Below are 21,675 nucleotides of genomic sequence, written 5' to 3' on the forward strand. Positions count from 1 at the left end.
AACAAATTAAATTGGTGTGGCCTTAATTTCAATATTAATGTGGGAGGGGAAAGGAGGTTTTCGCGGTCAAGTTTGCAATTGAATCAACTTTGTAGGACAATAGAATTATACAATATACATATTCTAGGGTCATGAATATCATGGTAAGAGCTCACATGACAATAACACAATCATGGTCGTATGTGGATGACGACACGCAGCATACGCGGGAATTGGCACACAAACATCTCACCAACTGCAGTCGAGACTTCACATGACTTCAGAAGTCTTGGTCACATGCGCGAGAAGTCCAGTGCACAAGACAGTCATCTGTGACACATCTAATATCTGGAGCTCGACATATGTGTGAAACTGCATTAAACCACCAGGATGATTCCGTCTTTATTGAGTGAGGATGATCGTCAATATCTTCTTGGGTTACCGTGCATAACGATGTGGCACTGGGGGTACAAATGACCTATAGTATTTGTTTACCTTGGAAGTGCAAGAGCAGAAAATTCAGTATATAAGGGAAAATGTACACACAACATTCATCCTTGTCCTGTATAGGAGATATCGCCTTGATAGTGTGCCTACTTTTATGTTGTGTGGTAAGTGTCTGAATTTAACTGATCCAACTATGTGATGTATATATTATGACAATTAATGAAACTACTTGTATTGCACTGCATTATTTTTTGTACATACATGTATTAAGAAGCATTCCAGCTTGGCAACCATCATCATATTAAGTTGGACATGTACTTATCACTTGTATACATAATATTTTTTGTTTTGGTGTTTACATATCAAACCAACTGTATTCTGAAGAATTATGTCCACACGATGAGCATTTTTTCCCTTTGTCATGATGTCCCTGTCAGTGAGTATTTCTCTATCAGATTTAAATAGACCATTTTTCCTGGATCTGCTCTGACTCCCTGCTGCAGAATGGTGTTGCAACAAGGATGTCAAAAGAGTCTAAAAGTCCACAATGAACAGATTACTTGTTGATGATTTTGTTTACAAGTTCTTGCATATCTGTACATCATATTCCTTCTACCACTTAAGAATCTGCATAAAGGCACTTGTGTTGTACCTACCTTTTCATAAGCCCACATGTCATGAGTTTGCTCAGCAAGTTTATTGACAAATCCAGAGAAGTCAATGGGCAGAGTGGATCTGTGAAATAAGCACATACATAATATATCAACGGAAAGTAAGTTACCACGGAAAACAAGCAAAGTACATCTGAATGTTTGCCATCTACAACACTTCCTAAATTGATTATGATGCTGGAAGTCTGAAGTTTAAGAAGAATCCAGAGAGGTCTCCAGAGATGAATGCTTGGTGGAGATCCAAACAAATGCCTCATAGCTGAGGTTTTCCATGATGATTACTAGAGATAAATTCAATAGAATGCTGTAACCAAAACTGGCACCATCTCAATTCATAATTTTTGGGATTTTGTTAAGTTTTCAAAGTGTGTACTTTGAATGGAAATTTCCGGTATTTCTTGTACTAAATGCCTAAACTATGCATTTATTTGTGGACACTTCATTTTCACACAGAACCCAAAAATATAATAAGGCCACACCAATGCAATTTCAAAATCTCATTTCTACAACACTGCCACACCACTTTCTGTACCCCAACTGTTCCAAATTGAATGCTAGATCTGTCTTTTTTACTTTAGGACACATAAAAATAAAGCCTACATGGTCGGCTTTGTTGACTATATTGAGTTTACATGGGCAGTCCAATTGAGATCGGCTTGCTGGATCATGATTAAAACTTTAGCAAACTGCTTCCAAATATGATAGTCCTACTGACATCTGTGGAGATGGATTTCTCAAAAAGAATATTACCATTACGTCGATGAAGGTTAGACATCCAGGTAATGCGATATGCCAAAAAGCTGGATATGATTTTGGAAACGGTCAGACGTTTCAGGCAGTATATCCACTACCTTTCGTGCTTCTGGGTATAGAGTCACCCAATAACATGTCATCTACAGTACGTAACGTACATGTACCTCCAGCTATACTCTGACCCCACTAACTAGTACATGACTGTATATCTGTGATAGGTTTTCCACTGCATTTATCACAGTTGTATGGAAGCTCAGAAAAAGGAAAAATGTTAAACTTTGAGAAAAGAAAGCTTGGGCACTCAACATATTGTTAAACCTTTTTTGGAATATATGTAGAAACATACACGTAACGGGGGGGCCCTAACATCAAATGCTTTTTCACACGCTCGAACTCACTGCGCTCTATCGCTAGTTGTCAGATAATGGTCAGGTTTTAAAGAATAAATTTTGAACACATTTGTGTAAAGAACATACTTACTGCATCCATACTGTTCATGAGCTGTTCACCCTCAGCGTTACAGTGGCAAACACTGTGAGACATTTTCGAGAATGGCCGACACTAGAAGTGTGTCCTAACTTTACATGCTTTTGTAGTTCTGCTGTCTTCAGAACGTAGCCATGAATTTAAGTAAACAGAAATATATTTATGATATTTTAGCTTTCCTTTGATGGTAAAATTGCGATTTTGTGTACTCCTCGTCTCATGTGAGGAGGGTTGTATGAAATGCAACCAATCCGCGCTTCGACTAAAAACCAGGCTTACACAATCAATGCAGCTCCATGGGAAATGCGACAGTGGTGTTGATGTTGTTTTCTCGGGTCAGTTTTCTACTAAACAAACTTTCAGAGACTGAAATTTCTACTGCTTTGTAAAGCTTTATGTTCTTATGTATGTAATATGTAGTAGTAACTACCAAATGTGTGACTGCTTGGCAAAGGTTGTATTTTTCAGGGCACAAACCGCCGATACCAAGTGACCCTCTTTTCAGCGCCATCATTATTATAGAACTATACTTAGCACGCAAATTACAGCTGTATGCATTGGCTATGTTTATCAACCTTTTAAATTAGCAAAGCTAGTGTCAACAAACACGGCATAATTCACTCACTTATGCATGATAAGATCAGTGAAAAATTTCGTCCAATGTTAGGGCACATGCGAAGTTAGGGCATCCCCTGTTAAGCATGCAAAGTTGGACAAGACAAAAACACGGCTGTATAAACAACAAGAATAACAGAACATCTTTAATTGAAAGTGCATCCAATGACACATACATGTACATGTTCAGTCAAACCTGCCAAGGCAACCACCTCTTCAAGTAAACTTTCTGGCCATGGCAACAGCTTTTTCTCGGTCCCACATATTTTCCCTGCTGACTCAAGTGTATACTAGTGACCTGACCACAGTGACCACCTGGCCAGCACAACAACAACTGCCAATTTTTGCTCAGTGACACTTACTTGTCAATGTTTACTGGTACAGGCACATAGTTGCCCTCCTTGTCAGTGTGACTGTATCTCTGCCAGCTCTCATCATCTTTTACCAGAGCATAGTCTGGCGACAGGGCACAGGCGATGGCCGTCAGACAGGGCAGAGTTTTGGAGAACAAGGATGGTTCATAAGGCTAAAAAAAACAGACGTGGAACATAATAAATGTTAAGTATCTCCACTATACTACTGGCTTTTGTATTATTACTGATTAAACTGAGTTGCTTTTTAAATTTTTGATTAATGATGCTCACACATGGACATAGACTCAGGAACTGATACCAGTGTAAAAGACCAGCCTACAATCCTGGCAAGAAATATATAAAAAGTATATAACTCTAGTTCACCTAAAAAACTACAAATTTTCAAATTCCTATTCCATTAAATTAAATATAACATGTACATCATAAGTGACAAACATACTGTAGTCTATGATATTGACAGAATAACAGAAAAAAGCAGTTTTAAATTACTGTTTTGCCAGGTTGATTTCAATTCACTTTTATCAGAAAACACTAAGATTTAGGTTACAGATATTAAACTTTACCCTCTTTGCCAAGGCATCAAAGACTCCAGAAAACAGGTTCATTGTCAGTCTTTTCTCCTCATCACTGGCACAGCCATAGTCTCCCCATCCTCCCAGTGTGCCGTAGTACTTGGAACATCTCTCAAAGTGAAGAGTTAGCAGCTAGGGAGACAAAATCAACAATCAAATCAACAGAGTTATTCATTGGTTGTCAACTCTAATATCGTACTGACTAAAATTTCATTAGCTCATCTAGGTAGGTTCTGGAACTTGAGGGCATCACCTCTTTGTCACTGTAGCTTTGCTAATGTCAAGAAAGAAAATGATAGAAAAGACCTTTATGTACACTTTCCTGTTGTGAGGTATGAATTAAGATGCTTTGGACATCAATTTTGGTAAGTTCCAATGATTGGGGTTATGATCAGTGGACGACCTTCCACTTTCCTCAGGGCATTTTGGACTGCTTCTACTACAAACTACAGCTACAGGTACAGCTACAGGTACAGGTACAGTGTAGGTGTCACTGCACTCAGTCTGGAAGGGCTGCAGTCTCAAATGTGGCCGAGCTTGTTTCCTTCCTCATGATCATCACAGTTCATGATTGGAGATTTTCTGATCCATGCCACCTTCTTCATCCAGCAAATGCATCCATTGTCCTCTTTATAACTTTAGCCCCCTCAGAGTACATGTATTTTACACTGTCAGTTGTTTTTTTGTGGTATGCTAATGACTCCATTGAAAACGTTCAAAAGCTAAAGGAAAAACATTCAAAAACACCAATCAGAACTAAGGGCAACTAAGGACATACAGTAGTATTTGGATATTCAAGATGGCGACTTAACCTGATTGAATTTGATAGCAGTGGCTTGTGTTTATCTTCAAATAGACTGGTAAAAATCGCATTGTCCAATGGCTGATCCTTCCCTAGAAAACTGTATTCCTGTGGTTTATGGCTTTTAGATGTGCTCCCCTTTGTCTTTGCCTATTCTGGGCGCCGAATATGCGTTCCCTGAGCACGCCACTTCAGCAAATTGCTATGGAAAATGACACTGGCCTAAACATTAACCCTGAAAGATAATGTTTTTACTCAGACAAACATAGGTCGTATTACTGTATGCAAAATGTGCTGACATTGATTGTTTGCAAATTAACAATAGCTGGACAAACTGGCCAGTTCATAAATCAATTTTACCACACCATTGAAAATGTTGGGGTTGCTTGGGCAGGTATGGGGCCATGAATGGACTCAACTCCTGGCGGTCGTGGGTGTGTTGTCCAGGTGGTCGCCCTAGCTAGCCTGAGCAGGTTGCTTAATGCTAGCATCAAAGGGGAAAATTTTTGGGACCGAGAAAATCTGGTTGCCATGGCCAGGTGGCCGGCATGAAGAGGTGGTTGCCTTGCCAGGTTGGACTGTTCCTGACAGACTTATGATCCCTGTCACCTTATCTATTTTAGATAACTCCGAGTACTGCTCCATCCACATAAATGTACCCTGAAAGGTCAAGCTGAAGGATACATTGCATAACACACGTCAAAAGAAATAACTGATAGAAAAACCAACACAAATTTTAAAAAAAACACGAAGGAATGAGATCTTTGACCTGCAGCTTTTCATTAAGATATTAAGTCTTTCAAACTTTAGACAAGTTGTAGTTTGGGTAGAGAAGATAATGAGAACATCAACATCACATACTTTATGCAAATGACCACCTTATTTGTGCATAATCAATGAGAAAGTTTACATGTAAGCCTCAAGTTTATGACATGTCAGTCATGAAGGTTAACATTATTTGGCAAAACTGTGAGGTTGTGGAGCTAGTTGTTCAACTTCAACTTGGAAACCATAATTACAAATTAATAATTGCTGTAGCTGAAGACCACCTGTCCTATTACTAGACAGGATTCTATCAATCCCGATCCTGTCGGTTGTCCAGGTTTGAACTGTAAATTTTGTTCCTTTTTTCATAAAGGTTGGCTTTTCAGAGGGTACAATTAAGGTTTACAATCATTATGCTATCATTCTCGAAGTACATGTATATTAGTTTGGTCAAGCTAGAATCTTTTTCTTCACACTTCAGGTAATCATGTAGGAAATGCATCTTACCCTCAGCGGTACAAAAGTGTATTCATTCAAAGAAGGCAGATCATAGGAGAGTTTTCTCAGTAGTCTCTGCATCATGCTGGGTCGAAGCTCCCTGTAGGGATAGAATAATAGGTACTCTACTTAAAATGCCAGCAACTTCAAAAACACCTTGAAAATAGCTTGAATATGTACACGTCATCCAACCCTGCAGCTTTTTATCAGAACCAATTCCTTTAACCAAGTGGAACAAAAACCTAAGTATATAGTCTGTACTGAGTCCAAAATACAAATTGTAAAAGCTTATACCTGGCTACTGCTACCAGGAAGTCTGAGACAGTGTCCCTCTGTGCAGTGGTGAGGGACCTGCAGCGAGACAACCTGTAAGCCTGGTGGAGGAGGGAGTCGATCAGGTTGGCCCGGTGATCACAGTTGGCAAACAGGTGTGAATTTCTGGTCAGCAGAGGCAGCACAGAGTTGCACATGTATCTGTTCAGTGCCAGGGCCATGTCGCAGTTGTGCATCTCATCCTACAGAATCAAGACAAATGTTGAATCAACAGTCTGAGAATGTATAGCCACATAAAGTAAGTTTTTAAATTAATGGAATTAACTGAAGTGGTACATGTAAACAAATCATGACATAATGACACTCACTGTGTCCAAGCTGTTGGTGGACCTGAGATCTGGCAGGAAGGCCACTTCAATCAACCTGAGCAGCACCTCACGTGTCTCGATACCGTACACCCGGTCCAAAAACACCACAACTCCTGCCTTGTGTATAGGTGTGAAGCCTTGCTCCATTCCTTGAGCCACACCTGTGTAAAGAAACTACTGGTTAACTAGAAAGCCAAACATTTGCTCTGGAGCAAATACATAATATTTCAGTCCATCTCCCTCCTCATTCCAAAATAGACTGTTCCATGTGTATTGCTCTTCAATATGGAATGTATCAATACTCCCATGTGCTTTTTAGTAAATACATGTACAGTGCTATCAGTAAAATGTTCTCCAAACGGCCAAAGAGTTCGTTTCAGTAACAAGTATTCATATATAGTGCTTTTCAGTGTTAAAACAATAAAAAAGAATGAAGAATAAGAAAACAATATTATTCACCCATACCAATGGTATGAAGTGAAATATAGCTAAAAATACATGTACTGTGGTTTGGTACCTATATTTTGTTTGTACATGTAATATCACATAGTTACATTAAACAGACTTTTCCACTGACCTGTTGCATTGCTAGTAGATGCAATCATGCTCTGTCATCAACATATACCAATTAACAGCTAAAAGAAATTTTGACTACAACATGCGAACAACTCTCTCTCTCTCTCATCATCATGATCATCTCTATTTTTTTTCTAAAATCTATACACTACATTGTACACATTGCTATCTTGAAGTTCATGAGTTCGATATGTGTATATGTACCAGTAAATAGTGGGCTGACCCAAGTACTTCCATAGATACTGGCGCCAGTAATGGCTTTTGAGGTGATGTCATGAATACAAGCTTTATCATACACACCCAGCTCATGCTTGTGTTCCAGTTATTTTTCACACCAAAATACTGCATTGTTTTCGTAAATTATTATCAAAGTCCACAAATTTTTGGTAACTTCCAAATTGAATGACACTTAAGCTGTCTTCTTCTTCTTCACTCATCCTCATTTGAGGTGTACATGTAGCTTGTAAAATTCTGTCTCCAATACAGTCTGTCATTCATTGCGGACCGGAGCTCCAATCCTTGCAGTCCAGTTTCAGACTCAATGAGACCCTTAAGTGTTGTGATTAAGCTATCATTTCTTGGTAATCATTAATTGAAATGTTGTCCTAAAAACAGACATCAATTTTTCAACCCTAAATTCACGATTCTGTACATTTACATGAGAACAATCCATTTAATAGCAGGACTCCAGGGCCCAAAATATATTTTGTTTGTATAAATTAAAATGGTAAAAAAAATTCAATTCTAAAATCCTGCATCAAGAAAAGCCTGGGGGTATTTGTCTATAATCTCTCTCTATACCAAAGTTTAGGTCATTTGGCCCAAAAATGAATGAACAAAATCCATTGAAGAAAATGGCAGACCACAATCTCATTCCTTTGCAAAATGATGTTAATCTTTATGACAAATTATAGATTATTTCCCGAAGATGCAAATATATAGTATCCTCATTTTCTTAATTATATCAGTTGATTATGTTCTCCACCAAAAGACAGCCTTATCTGAACAAAGAATGCCATTCTAGCATTTCCTCATAAATTATGCAAATGTAGGCCTTATTTGAATAAGTTATGCTTAATGATGTTCACCTTCACTTAACTTTCAAATGCCCCAAGTATGAAATTCCAGGCAGTTACACTCACACTCACTCACTGTCCGGTTTATCGTCTGTTGTTCCCCGTCTTCCGAGTTACATGTACCATTATGATAATGATTATAGAATTAACAAGTAAAATCTGAGATTTTATACCTCCGGGCTTTTTATTGTATATTTCTATATGTTGTTTGTTATGTATAGTTGATGGTGTTGAATTTTATGTGTTTAGCGTTCCTGGTTGTGTTAACACAGGTCAACATTTTCATCTGCAGCCCATAACATGTACCCATGAACTTATGAAATTCTATTCAATCTGCCGCAATGAACTCGTAATGAAACTCAGAATGACAACCGGAACCGTTAAATCAGACGTTAAAAATAACGGCTGAAGTAGCAAGCCATCCTTATTGTCACTTCCTCCATTTTCCGCCAATTCTTCGTATAAATCGGGGAAGTAAAGGTCTGAATCCTCGGTAAAAATGCACGCCGAGAACGTCTGAGACCGTATACCGCGGTATTTGTAAGTTAGTAGTCGTAACTAGTATACGCCTAAAACATCCAAAACAAAGATTGCGCAAGAGTACGTTGACCCCTGACCCATTGACCAACCCGGAAGTTGCTGCCGATCACGCGTCCTGTGAACGCGTACTAAAAAAACCCTCCAAACAACATTTGTTGCGCCTCGCATACAGAAGATGTATGTGCACAACAACAATTGTTGCGCGCCGCAAGACTAAGAATTTATTGAGACCCGTCACCCCTCTGTGCGACTGTGGACGAGACCGACTATATCTGACACACGCAAAAGATCGACGGTCGCGACCCACTTTCTCACTCAAGGGGTGTTCTGGGGCCATGAAAAGGCTCCATTTTCACGCCCGAAAACACATATACAATAAAACAAAGAACGTGCATCATCTGCAGCCCGATAGCAAAACATATACCGAGTCTCAAAAGAATCCGTCCACTCAAACGTGAGGAATCGCTGCGAACGTGAAATTCTAAAACTCTCACAAAGCCCTTCCGCGGAAGGATGTCTCCTCCCCCGGAGGCAACAACATTTTCTCATTAATTATGCAAATTAAGTCTTCATATACATAATAAATATCTGCTTGTGTTTCTCTCATTCTCAAGACTTAGTACATATGTCACAAGCTTGGATAGTCCTATCATGTAATGCAGCTGATTTATTGAATTTCCTCATAAATTATAGAAATGGCATCCATATTTGCATTATTGTCGCATAATCATGTCAAGCAAGCTACCTACATGTACACCAGGGCACACCAACCTTCTCTCAACTGGGATGGGGCAGATAACTGATGAAGGCCAAGAGATTTTGGTGACTCAAATTCTTTGGAGAAAGTTTGATTTTCACTTACTACATTTTTTTTGTTATTTTTTGTAAGACCATAAACTAAGGTGTCTTTTCAACACTAAGGACCCACCTGCCCTGAGTTCTAAAGATGTTGGCAGCCTGAACTTCAAGGCCAGCACACCCTCCAGGTCAGGCATTACCACCAGGCTCCTCAATATGGCACGGATCCTCAGAGCCTCACTCTTACCCTGCATAATGAGCTGTAAGCACAAGTGTACTGAATTAATCAAAACCTTTAGTTAACCCTCTACTACAAATTCCTGTTCAATTGTGCAGACAATATTACAGTGACATTCATGTCGTGAGGGTCTGTGCATGTCTGCAACTGCCATGCATCAGCCCCTGTTGCCTACAGACGACTGATTGATTGATTGATTGATTGATATACAATGTATATGACATCAGCAAATATCATTGCATGATCATTAAGTTCAAATATTAATAAACAGAATAAAAAGGTTCTGAGGAATGGTACAAGTACATGTACATGTGTGTGGCATAAACTATGTGCTACATGCTATCTGCCATTCTGTTCTTACATTTTGGTCAGGAGAGCATTTCCCCAGCAGCTCAATGAGTGCTGAGTAGAAGGTAATGATGCAGTAGGCCATGTCCACCTGGATGTCACCTTCACGATCTCCTGGAGGTAGTCTTAACATGGGCAGAAGGAAAAATACATTAAAACTGGTACAAATGCTCAGCAGTGTTACAGTAACAAACTAGAAAGACCAACATTTGCTCAGGAGAAAATGCAGCAAATGGCTTCACCACATCACCCATACCAAAAATGGACCTATCCCCCTCCAGCACAAAAGAATTGTTCCTAAATCACCCCTGTCCAACATGTTAAGTGTTCCAATAGTTCATACCCCATGCAGCAATGGAATCTTCCAACGTCTTCTGCTGTTGGAACATGTGGAACCAGTGTTCTATTTGGAACTGTCAGTTGGGAATTTGGGTTTTCAAGCTACAATTGCTGTTATACTGATAGTAACGTTACTAAATGAAAGTATTTTAAAGGCCTGAATCTGAACAGGAGGAGAAGAAGAAGAAACACTATGAAAACAATATGAAAGTTCATCTGTGTTGGTATAAGTCATTATGAAATAAAGAAGCTTTCTTTCCAACAATGGAATGAATTAGGGACTTACCCCAAATTTTCATTTTAACTTCTCCTCAAATCATCCCTTAGACCATAAGGTTGGTGTAGTAAAAACTTTATTTCATAGGGCTTATACTAACTATAACAGACACCCATGCAGGACCAAGAGACAGAAAAAGAGCACATAACTCAGGCAAATTATCTGTAGAATCTGATATAACGGGAGGGGTCCAAAGTCCGGCATAGTTTTATAGATTATTATTATTATGTTATGCATGGGTGAATCCACATAATAAAAACAACTAGTTATTGAGTAAGACTTTATATAAAAAATAACAAAGTCGGTAAGTTTATTGAAGTTTATTGCTCAAGCTGCTAGCGATTTAAATATTTGTTTGAATTTAACGCTTTTCGCGGAGGTTGACGAGGGAACGTGTCCAGCACATATCCTTCAGAACTGTCAACTCATTCATCCTAGAGTGCGACATGTGCAAAGATTTTACCACACACATGAAAGGTGATTATTATACTTTGCATAGAAAACACACCATGGCTTGACATTGTCTTTATCCTTGGAAAATCGAAGCTAAAATAACGGGCAAATATTAATACGCCTGGCAGCCCGCCATCTTTGCTGAGCCGCTACGAACAGGCAGCCGGGTGACGCAACAGAATGAAGGTGTACTCGTCGGTAGAGCGCCGACTATTCCCGAAAATCAAACCCAACCTGTTAAAAGAAAACCCGTAGCCACTATTTCTGCCAAAAACAAGGCTGAAAAGACGATCAAGTCAACCGAGAGCGGATATATTTGGGAGCATGCAGTTGTAAACAACGCCGCCATTTTGTTTATTAGCGGCGGGGTGATCTCGCTTTCACCAAGGGAGACTTGTATCTAAGCGCATTGAAAATATTGTAATAGAAAATATGGCATATGTTTGGGATCGAAAAATAGTATTGCGAACAGAATATATTAATGTTATTATTATTAATGTTATTAGTGTTATTCTGTTTGCATGGAGTGCTGAAATAGTCACAGTAATGACTTGGTTGTTACGTATGCCGGAGTTTGGACCCCCTTTTGGTGTTGGAACGTTCCACGAGAACGCAAAGCAAAACCTGCCGTGACTCTCGCGTGCTGTCAAACTGCTTTGCGGAACGCTACCGTGAAATGAAATATAAGTCTGTACAGCTTAAATCACGGATATATTGCTGTTTTAAGATCTAACCTTATTTATGATGGGTTACGGGTCAGATATACTGTAACAAAATACGTGCGTCAACACGTAGAACAGTATGCCGGACTTTGGACCCCTCCCGTTAGTACCAAAAAGAATCAGTCCTCTTCTTCAAACCAAATTGAGGACTAGTCATCTTACCATATTCCAAGGGTACCTCTGAGGCCCTTTGGCTCTTAGGTGAGACAGAACATGCACTGCAAACAAGATTCCTGGAACACTAACGTCCTAGCTCTGTAAACTCAGAAGTCTCGCAACACATTCATATTGAATCTCCGGGACACTCCAAATCTTTTAAATTAGGAGTCAAAATCCTTGATTCTGCACCAGACTTCTTTGCAAGGGAAATGAAGGCTACAGTTTACATTAGAGCTCACAGAGGCGGGGGAGATACAAGTTATCTGGCACGTACATATAGAATACAACACGGTGCATTCCGTATCGCCCGAGGTACCAGCCCGACCGCGCGTCGGATCGCCCGACGGCCGAAGGCCGGAGGGAGATCCGATCCGCGGGAGGGCTGGGACCGAGGGTGATGCGGAATACACCGTGTTGTATTTTATTTATGTCATACCCACCCAAGAATACGCGCTTTTCAATGCGAAATGAGCAAAAATTTGGTGTCCCTGTAAACCCCAAAATGCGACAACATCAATTCCAACATCCGGATTCTGTATTCGAATCCGGATTCTGTATTCGAATTTCGAAATCGGTGCACGCGGTTAGGCCGAAACGCGTTCGAATCGTTCTATGGAACATTTGGAAACCCGGGCCGTACGCGTAAAGAACCCCCGGGCCGTACCGCTAGTTATCACACGGGCCGTAACACCCGTATCGAACGTAATCGTGGCCCAGGTAGGACATAAATGTATGACTCACTACTACGGTCACGTGTGTCTGACGTCACATTTCAAGAGAAGATGGGTCCATTCCGTGAACAAGGTTGAAAATATGGGGTAAGTCCCTAATTCATTCCAGTGTTGGAAAGAAAGCTTAGTCTTTTTTCAGGAAAACAATATATTTCATCCATACCTGAATATGGCCTGAAATATGAATATCTCTTGGATTGACAACTGAAGTTGACAACTGGATTGACAACTGAAGTAACTGAAGGTTACCAGCAAGGCAGACACAAACCAATTTGAGGCATGATTTCCATTAGATTGTACCAACTGTTGTAATAAATATGAATTTCAAGTAGCATTGGATCTACAACTGTACAATGTAGATTTAGATTTCTACTTAAATGTTGATATGCCTAGAACTTATAACACTGAGAAGCAGTATCAAATATTCCCACACACGTTCCGTGAATATTGTCATCAGGCTGGTTTGAGCTGCTTTCTTCCACCTTCACCAGGTGGTAATACAGCTGAAAACAGCAAAACTGACAGTGAGGATATTGACTACATTAATTTTGTACATTTGTATTTGTGATAAAAGAATGTTACCTATCCTGAGGGGCAGGCCTATTCTTAAGTTCATCCTCATCTATGGTGACCTCAGGGATCTTGTACAGCTCCATGGCTTCCTTAATGGTGACTAAAAGACCTTTTCCCTCCTCCCCGAGGGCTGGACCAAGGCATTCTGGCCTGCGGATCAGCTGACGTACTACAAGCATGGAGTTTTCTTCCACACACTCATCTGTAAAATAATTTTAAATATAATGCAATTATGAGACATTCTTCTCATATATACAACATGAGCATTACACAGCTATAATATAGCTAGCATGAAGTTTGTCCTTGATTCTATTTTTACATTATATAGCTTGCAAAAGTAATTGCCTGCAATTACCTGGTAAAGACTTCTGGTAAGGCTTCTGGTCTTAAGAGCGAAGCAAATGTTCTAGTTCTGTAGATAGTATTATTCTGATTCCCAGAAAGTAATTGTATTGCGACCTTCACATTGAGTTCTGGGGCACTGGTAACCCCCAAGTAACATCCTGTTTGGCCCTACTGTGTGCTAAGCCTACATGATTGTATGTCATTAGGTGGCAAGGAGCATTGAAAGGCACGTTTCGGAAATACCAGTATTTGGCATGACAATTCATGACATCAAACTCAAACAAAGTTCAGTACTAAGAAAGCTATGTTCAATCATAATGACTGCTGTTTAAGCACAACATTTAAGATTTTTCACCTATTTGACAAATAGCAAAACTAATACCTTTAACCCAGACAGTTTGTTTGAGGAAATCTATGTATCTCTCAGCCTCAATGGGGTCCCAGCCAATGTCGTCACTCAGCAGCTTGTTGTGGTGTAGGCTGGAACGAGCCAGGTAGTTCACCACCTTTTCTAGATGGGTCTCCCTAACTGCCAGGGCCAGCTCATGGTTGTCCATCACTGAAGCTGAGGCCACATCCAGTGGGGTGGCTCCCCTCATTGCAGGGTCACCTGGAGGAGCACAACAAGGTACAATGTGACATGGATCAGGTTCTGTGCTGTTATCTGTAGTAACAACATCAGCTTTTCAAGGATTCAGGTGTTAAAAAAAGCTTAACTTGTTTTCTCCTAGAACTATTGTGGAATATAACTCGCTGACACCAAGTGTAGTTATAGGAGCATAATCCCAGATAGCTTGATTTGACAGAACTAAAGCCAAGCCAGGAGAGGCAGAAGGCGTGGGGAAAAGCTGAGGTCACTCCAGTGTCGCGTCACTCTCTGAAACATGACAACGGTGAGTCATCTGGGAATTCTGTGGACGGTAGTGGCAGCAAAAATGAAGGTTAAGTTCGATGATGGGCGTCCTAGCAGCTGTTTTGGGTATTGCAACAGAGCTTCAAAGTTTGAGGTAAAATTTTCCAGAAGTGTTAGGTTGATGATTGTTAAATAGTCGAAAGCTGTTGGGACCAGGAGTACATGATGGTGTAAATTTTGGCCTCCTAGCAACTTCTTGAAACCGAGAGTTATTTTCCTTTTGATGCATGTGTTTTCTACTTCACTTCCTTTGTTGTCTTCGTCAGAAGGACTATGAAATTGTCTCGCCGGAGTGTGGGGAACTGCGGATTTTGCAATATAACTCTGGAAGGCATGATTCGACGTCCATGATTTTTGGCAGGCAGATTACCGCTGTTAAGGCTAAAGTCAAGTACAAGTTTCGGCTTCGTGGGGGGTCTGTGCGTCACGTAGGTGCACCTTTTGTGTTTGTTTTTGACACAAAGAACACAAGAAACAAGTCTTCTATTTGTCAAAAAGACAAATTAACAAAACAGCAGTAGTCACCCTGTTCTGATTCTTTCCTTTATTATTTTTTGCGGCGCTGTCGTGACACTTTCAACACAGTAAGAATTTCTTGAACGTTTTTTTTCCAGTAACAGTCCAAACTCAAATAACGTGGGGGGGGGGCTAACACGGGTGACGACGCATCTGTATAATCTGCGGCAAACCGTTTCAGGGTGTTCTGTACCATAAAAATAGTACAGAGATTCTTTTGTTCTTTAGACCAAATTGATTATTAAAAAGAGTAAAGAATACGCATGTTAATTTCTCTAGTACGATGTACCTCTGACGAAGACATGAGATCTCCGACCTCTAGTTTATGTTTTATGTTGCGCAGGGAAAGGAAATTTGATCCCTTTTGTCTTTTCCGCTACAGGTGTATCCTCCGTTACCGGTAACTGAGGTTACAAAATGGACTTTTTGCTTTTTTGTCTTCCTCAGAAAGACTATGGAATTGTCTCGCCGTATTGTGGGTGACTGCGGATTTAGTGGAATAACTTCTGAAGGCATGATTCAACGTCCATGATTTTTGGCAGGCAGGTTACCGTTGTTGAGGCTAAAGTCAAGGGCAAGTTTGGGCTTCATGGGGGGTCCGTACGTCACTGCAGTGGACCTTTTGTGTCTGTGGTTTGTGAGCAAAATTACTCGAGTATATTTAAGTACTAGATGTTCATGATTTTTGGTAGGCAAGCTACCATTGTAGAAGCCAAGGTCAAGTTCTTAGACGGGCCTGGGGGGTCCCTAAGTCGCTGCAGTGGACCTTTTGTGTTAAATAATATATATAATGATCAATTGCTTACAATTGAGGGGCAGTGCTATAACTACTGTGGGGGGAGAAAAAGTTGGACATGTGTCAGGTCATCCCCTAAATTATAAGGCCAGACCAAGTAATTTTTATGGATGACGTCCACTGGAGACCTTAAATTGATTGTAAAAGTGCGATAAAATACATGAAGGGCCGAAAAAACTGATTAAGATGCATAGATTTGGAATATACTAACTGTGGAAACACAAAGGTTGAATAAAAGAACATACTGTAACAACAAACGAAAACAGCAATAAATCTCGCCCTGTTCTGATTCTTTCCTTTCATCACATCTTCTCTTATTACATTTTGCGACACTGTCGTAACACTCTGATCATAATTCAGTAAGCAGAATTTTTGGTAACAATTTTTTTTTCCAGTAACAGTCCAAAATCAAATAACTTAGGGGGGGCCTAAAGTGAAGGCTTTCTTGTGCTAGGGTTTAATACCAGGGATTTAGAGCCCAAATTATTTACTAATAGGTATTGACGGCTATTACATGTACATTTGTAGAATAAATGGTAGTAGAAGAGCTTACTCACTTAGACCAAAGGAACTGTTGTCTAGCAGGTAGGACAGGTGGTCAAACATTGCCTTCTGGTTCTGCTTGCTGCAGCGGCAGAAGTAACACAGAAACCTGCAGCTTTCCTCCACCAACTTAGGGAACAACAGCTGCAGGTACAGGAGAAGGGTACAGTGCTGTAAGTCTATGACTAAGGAAAGGGCTATATACATGTTATCTACACCACAAGGTTCTGAAGGGTACAATGTAAATTGTTGTTGTGTTGAGTCATATGTGCATCAGTGCATGATATAAAGGTGGAATACTCCATGCCTGAAATAGTACAAGTCAGCCTTTTGTGTACCTGCCTATACAGTACATATCTGGTGGCAGGTAGCTCCAAAATCCGAGGGACAGGACTGGTGGCTGGATTCCGCAGGAGAGCTTGCGGTGGTACAAGTTGTGGAATTATGCAAGACTGGTTGCAGGATTTCGCGGGAGAGCTTGTGGGATGTTGCAGGTACATGTAAGCGTACGTGATTTGCTGTTGTGGGAGGCAGATCGTGTCTCGTATCCCTCCAGGCAACAGAAACATTGTATGAGACCTTAAAATCCAGTACAGGTTTTAAACTTGCCCATCGTGATAGAAGTGCATGATCGCCAAAACATAACACACGGTTCAGCACTATAATGAAATAAAATATCTTCCACACCATATCTATGTCTCCCATTAGCCTTAAGTTATATTAAATGGGCAGCCTTGGTTGTATCTTTAGACAAATTAAACAAATATCTTCTATGAGTTTAATTGAAACTTTTTACAGCTCTGAGAAATTTCCATTTGAAAGTTCTTCCACAAAAGAATTATTTTTCAACTGGTATGATATTTTATTTGTTAACTAGAGTTCGACAATCTCATACCTCCATGACATGTTTAGTGCTTTCGTAAAGCTTATGCATAGTGATGATCACATAAATGGCTTACATTTACAATCTTGCTCATTAGCAAAATTTTTATACAAATTATTCACATAGCCCCTACCTAGTAACATACAACACACTGGTGAAATCCTTACCATTTAACATGAACAACGTACTAGTATGATATTGTTGGTTATATGCAAGTATGACCCCTGACATACCTTTGCCAACTCATGTTTGCCATCCAAGCAGTGTGTACTTTCCGACATTTGTATGACAGTTGTGTATATGTATAACACTGCACCAGACCTACATGTAAGGGCAGGATGCAGCTGCAACATTTCTAAAATTGTTAACCTCGATAATAGGACCATGAAACACTTGTGACATATGTAATTGAGAACGAGAACAACATATGAAGATATAGATTATGTAAATGAAGACCTAATTTGTATAATCAATTCGAAATTTATATACTTTCATAGTAGTAACTGCTGGGAATTTCATACATGCTGCATTTGTGTGAAGGTGAGCAACAATAAACATAATTTATTCAAATCATGACTATATTTGCATAATTTATGAGGAAGTGCTAGAATAGCCTTTATTTGCTAAGATCATGCTGTCATTGGGTGGGGAATATGATCAATGGATATAACCCATGTAAATGATGGTCTTATTTGTGAAATCAATGAATAAAATGGTATAATTCGTCCATCAATCAAAATTCATTTGGTGAAGGTATGAGATCGTGGCACTCTTGTTTTCGCTTATTTTTTGCTTATTTTTGCATTATTTTTGCTTATTTTTTGCTCGTTTTCGCTTATTTTCACATTTTCTGTTCACCAATCAGACTCCTACAGGAGTACTGCAGTAGTGCCGCGACTCTCCAAAAAAATTCCCACGACCAGTCTTGCATAATCTCAAAAAAGGTCCCGCAAAATCTCAGGTAACAACTCTTGATGCATACCACCAAGTCTGTACTGTATGTTTGATAGTCAATTGACTGCTTTGGTTAGCTTATGGCGCTAAAGGTTTTGTAGTCCAGTGACTGATGAGAAGTTTTGTTTGATACAACAATTTCATCTAATGCACACAGGGGCGTGACAACGCCGGGGCCTCGGCCATTGTTGGCTGGCGGAGAGCACTCCGGGGTGAGGAAACTTTGCAAGTCCATACCAATTTGTCTAAAGTGATTTTGAATTACGCTTTTTTCCTGCCTAATGGGAGCAGGCTCCATGGGTGCAATGGAACCTTCTCTCATGGCTGGTTGTAGGATGGCCGGCTATTAAAAGAATGCGTTTAACAACTCTTGCAACGCAGTATCAAAATTCCCACCTGCCCCAGAGCCTGTACAGGAGGCTAGTAAATTGTGTAAAATTTAATGCATTGTGTAAACTGTGAATTCTCAACTTAGTCTATATTTGTCACATATAGACAAATGCATCTTTATGATTATAACATTCAATTCTGTGACAGGAAATTGCCAGTTTGGATGGGTTATATCATATAACATTCATAACCTGCGTGTTATTAGGCCCACTCATTTCCTATAACCACCAAATAAACCAACTTGTTTCCAATTGAACAATATATGGCGGTTAAAAGAAATGACCACAAAAGATAAGTTTTCTTGCTCTGTACATGTCCCTGCATGAGTAGTCTTCCTTGGGCAGGTTTGACTGTACCTTCAGTCATATTCTCCAACATGTCAAATACACTTGAGGTGTGCAGAGAATACTGATGAATGTACCTCAGTAGATCCCTCTGGAGTTTTACCAAGCACATTGACCATGACAGTCATGACAGTTTCGTGGATGTTCAAGGCCCTCAACAGGTGGGGGTGCTGGTAGAATACTACATTGTTCATCAGGCCTCTGTTGAAACAATCAGAGATACATATTACAAATGTACAACATACAATATAATATGTTAAGTTCTGGGTACATCCAACAAAATGAGTGAAAATCTACAATATGTGTGAGAAATAAAAAGAAAGAACACCCAACAGCTGCAAAATACCAGCAATTAGATAGATGTGCCAAGAAAAAGGCTGTTTACAGTTGGTTTGGATGCTCTCACCTATGGTTACTAAAAAGGGCCTTCTGCGTCTGCTCGTAATGGTGACCTTTGCCCTAATTCAAGTTATATGGTCTTAAACCTGATGCATTCCTATACAGTTCTGCAAAATGTTCACCTGGCTGTCTTGCACGGAAGTCCCTGCAGCTTTCTTAAGTACTCTGTCACACTACTTTGTGCCCAAACAACTATTGACACGGGGTTGGCCCATAAATACTGTGTTATGCGACCTTGATAACGGCTGATAAAACACCACATATACAGCACATACAGCACACAATGCAGCACACAGATGCAACAGCTCTAAGGACGACAATCCCACCACCACAGCAGATGACCATGCCAAGACACACCAAGACAACCCTCTTGAAGGAAGTCTAGTGCATCAACAAATAATTCTTAACTTTCAAACCACTTAACTTGATGAAAAAAAAATATTGAGCCTGTAATGAGACATTAGAATCAAGTTCACCTACATTAACACATACATTTGTAAGTACTACCGGTAAGAAAAGACTGACGTGTGTACATTCAGCAAACAGCAAATCTTTAATTCTTGCAATTATTCTGGATTACTTCTAACACATCTGATTCACAACAACTTACGCTAGCCCATGAATCATGAGCTCCTCCTCCTCTGTTCCCATCTGCACATACAGTAAGGAGCGGATCTGTACAATAGACCCCAGCAGTCTGCGAACATCATCAACAGACCTGTCACTGATGGTGTAGGACTTCTCCAGGGCACGTTGCAGCTAGACAAAGAAATTAGAAAATTAGAGTATCATGTAAATCTCAGATTGTTTTCTACACATATCTCTGTCATATCCTACACAAACTGTCATGATGTTAGATACATTTAATTAATGGTGTCACTTGCCTTTTTCAAAAAAGGTACATGATCAAGCTGAAGACTGAGGTACATGTACATGTACATGTAGTAATATTTTTACAGTAATACTGTAAAAGACCACAATTTAAACTCGGTTGGTAGGCAGAGAGTTTATGCCTGTTCGGGCGAGTAGTCGCTCGTTCCCGACTCATGTCCTCCCCATACATGTAGGCTGTGCCCCGGATGCATCTGGTGCAAACCCCCACGGTCCGCCGCCCCAACACCCCCGTTGCCCTCACGCCCAGGGTAGGTTCTGGTGCACACCATCCAGTTTCCTCTGGATCTCCTGATTTCCCCAAGTCAATATCGGAACTCCGGTTCCCTCAGTCAACCAGTAATTAGAACTCGATGTCAAGATTGTATGATTCAAGTAGAATTTTCCGCAGTACAAGCCACTGCGCCGCGAACTATGGCCGACCATGGCCGAACTGAAACCGCGTGTTCATGATTTAATTACAATTCTGCGAGTGCAAATCGTTATGTATCGTTTCAGACCACCTCGCGAGGTGGTTCAAAATAAATCGCAACGGAACCGGTTTGTAGCGTTCGTGTTCCCAAATGAATCGATTTATTTTTTTAAATCGAATCAATTCGCAACAGATATCAAATCATGAACGGGGCCTTATGCCCCATAAATGGCCAAGTTATTAAACTGTTGAGAAGCGATTTGAGTTCAGATCCGTACCTCACCGATGCTGTCATACTGCCGGTGGAGCAGACTGAACATCTCCCGCACCAGAGAAGGGTCCTCCAAGTGAGCCTCTGTGGCCCACTTCACCATGAGCTGAGACACCAGCTGCTGCAGATTCTCTACACAACAACATAAGGGAAACAGATGGCATGGTCTTATATAATAAACTAGAAAAGGTAACATTTGCAATTACATGTTAACCTTTGCTAGGTCTCACCTACAATTCCTACATTTTTTTGGTAAAAATGGGTACACATTTTGCATTTTCTCATATTGGGTACTTTAAATACTACTCACATAGTCATAGTCACTGACTTGTATTTATTTCTTAATACATAGGGAGGGATGGGTATGAAAATATTCTGTATTTTCTCATATTGCAGACTTATAAATTGACTAACGGTAAGTGCTATGGAGTGTGGATGGACTTAGCCCCTATAGGCTTCTTTTATTTAGAAAAATAGCACTTTCAATGCAGATGAAAATGACAAAAGCCCTACACACACACACACACACACACACACACACACACACACACACACACACACACACACACACACACACACACTACA

General features: G+C 40.1%; 1 protein-coding gene across 1 annotated transcript in view; it reads right to left on the bottom strand.

Annotated features, from left to right (window-relative positions):
* Positions 1-21,675, bottom strand: part of LOC109464113 (ryanodine receptor 3-like) — a 206,779-nt gene that overhangs the window by 99,124 nt on the left and 85,980 nt on the right. Inside the window, 14 exon segments of the mRNA XM_019761046.1 lie at positions 1,083-1,161; positions 3,314-3,477; positions 3,889-4,029; positions 5,972-6,062; positions 6,257-6,477; positions 6,604-6,764; positions 9,724-9,853; positions 10,193-10,304; positions 13,443-13,635; positions 14,161-14,388; positions 16,561-16,690; positions 19,195-19,318; positions 20,127-20,275; positions 21,098-21,222. Coding sequence (XP_019616605.1) covers positions 1,083-1,161; positions 3,314-3,477; positions 3,889-4,029; positions 5,972-6,062; positions 6,257-6,477; positions 6,604-6,764; positions 9,724-9,853; positions 10,193-10,304; positions 13,443-13,635; positions 14,161-14,388; positions 16,561-16,690; positions 19,195-19,318; positions 20,127-20,275; positions 21,098-21,222 — 2,048 coding nt within the window.

This window comes from Branchiostoma belcheri, unplaced genomic scaffold (assembly GCF_001625305.1).
Source record: "Branchiostoma belcheri isolate BF01 breed outbred unplaced genomic scaffold, Haploidv18h27 scaffold132, whole genome shotgun sequence".
NCBI lineage: Eukaryota > Metazoa > Chordata > Leptocardii > Amphioxiformes > Branchiostomatidae > Branchiostoma > Branchiostoma belcheri.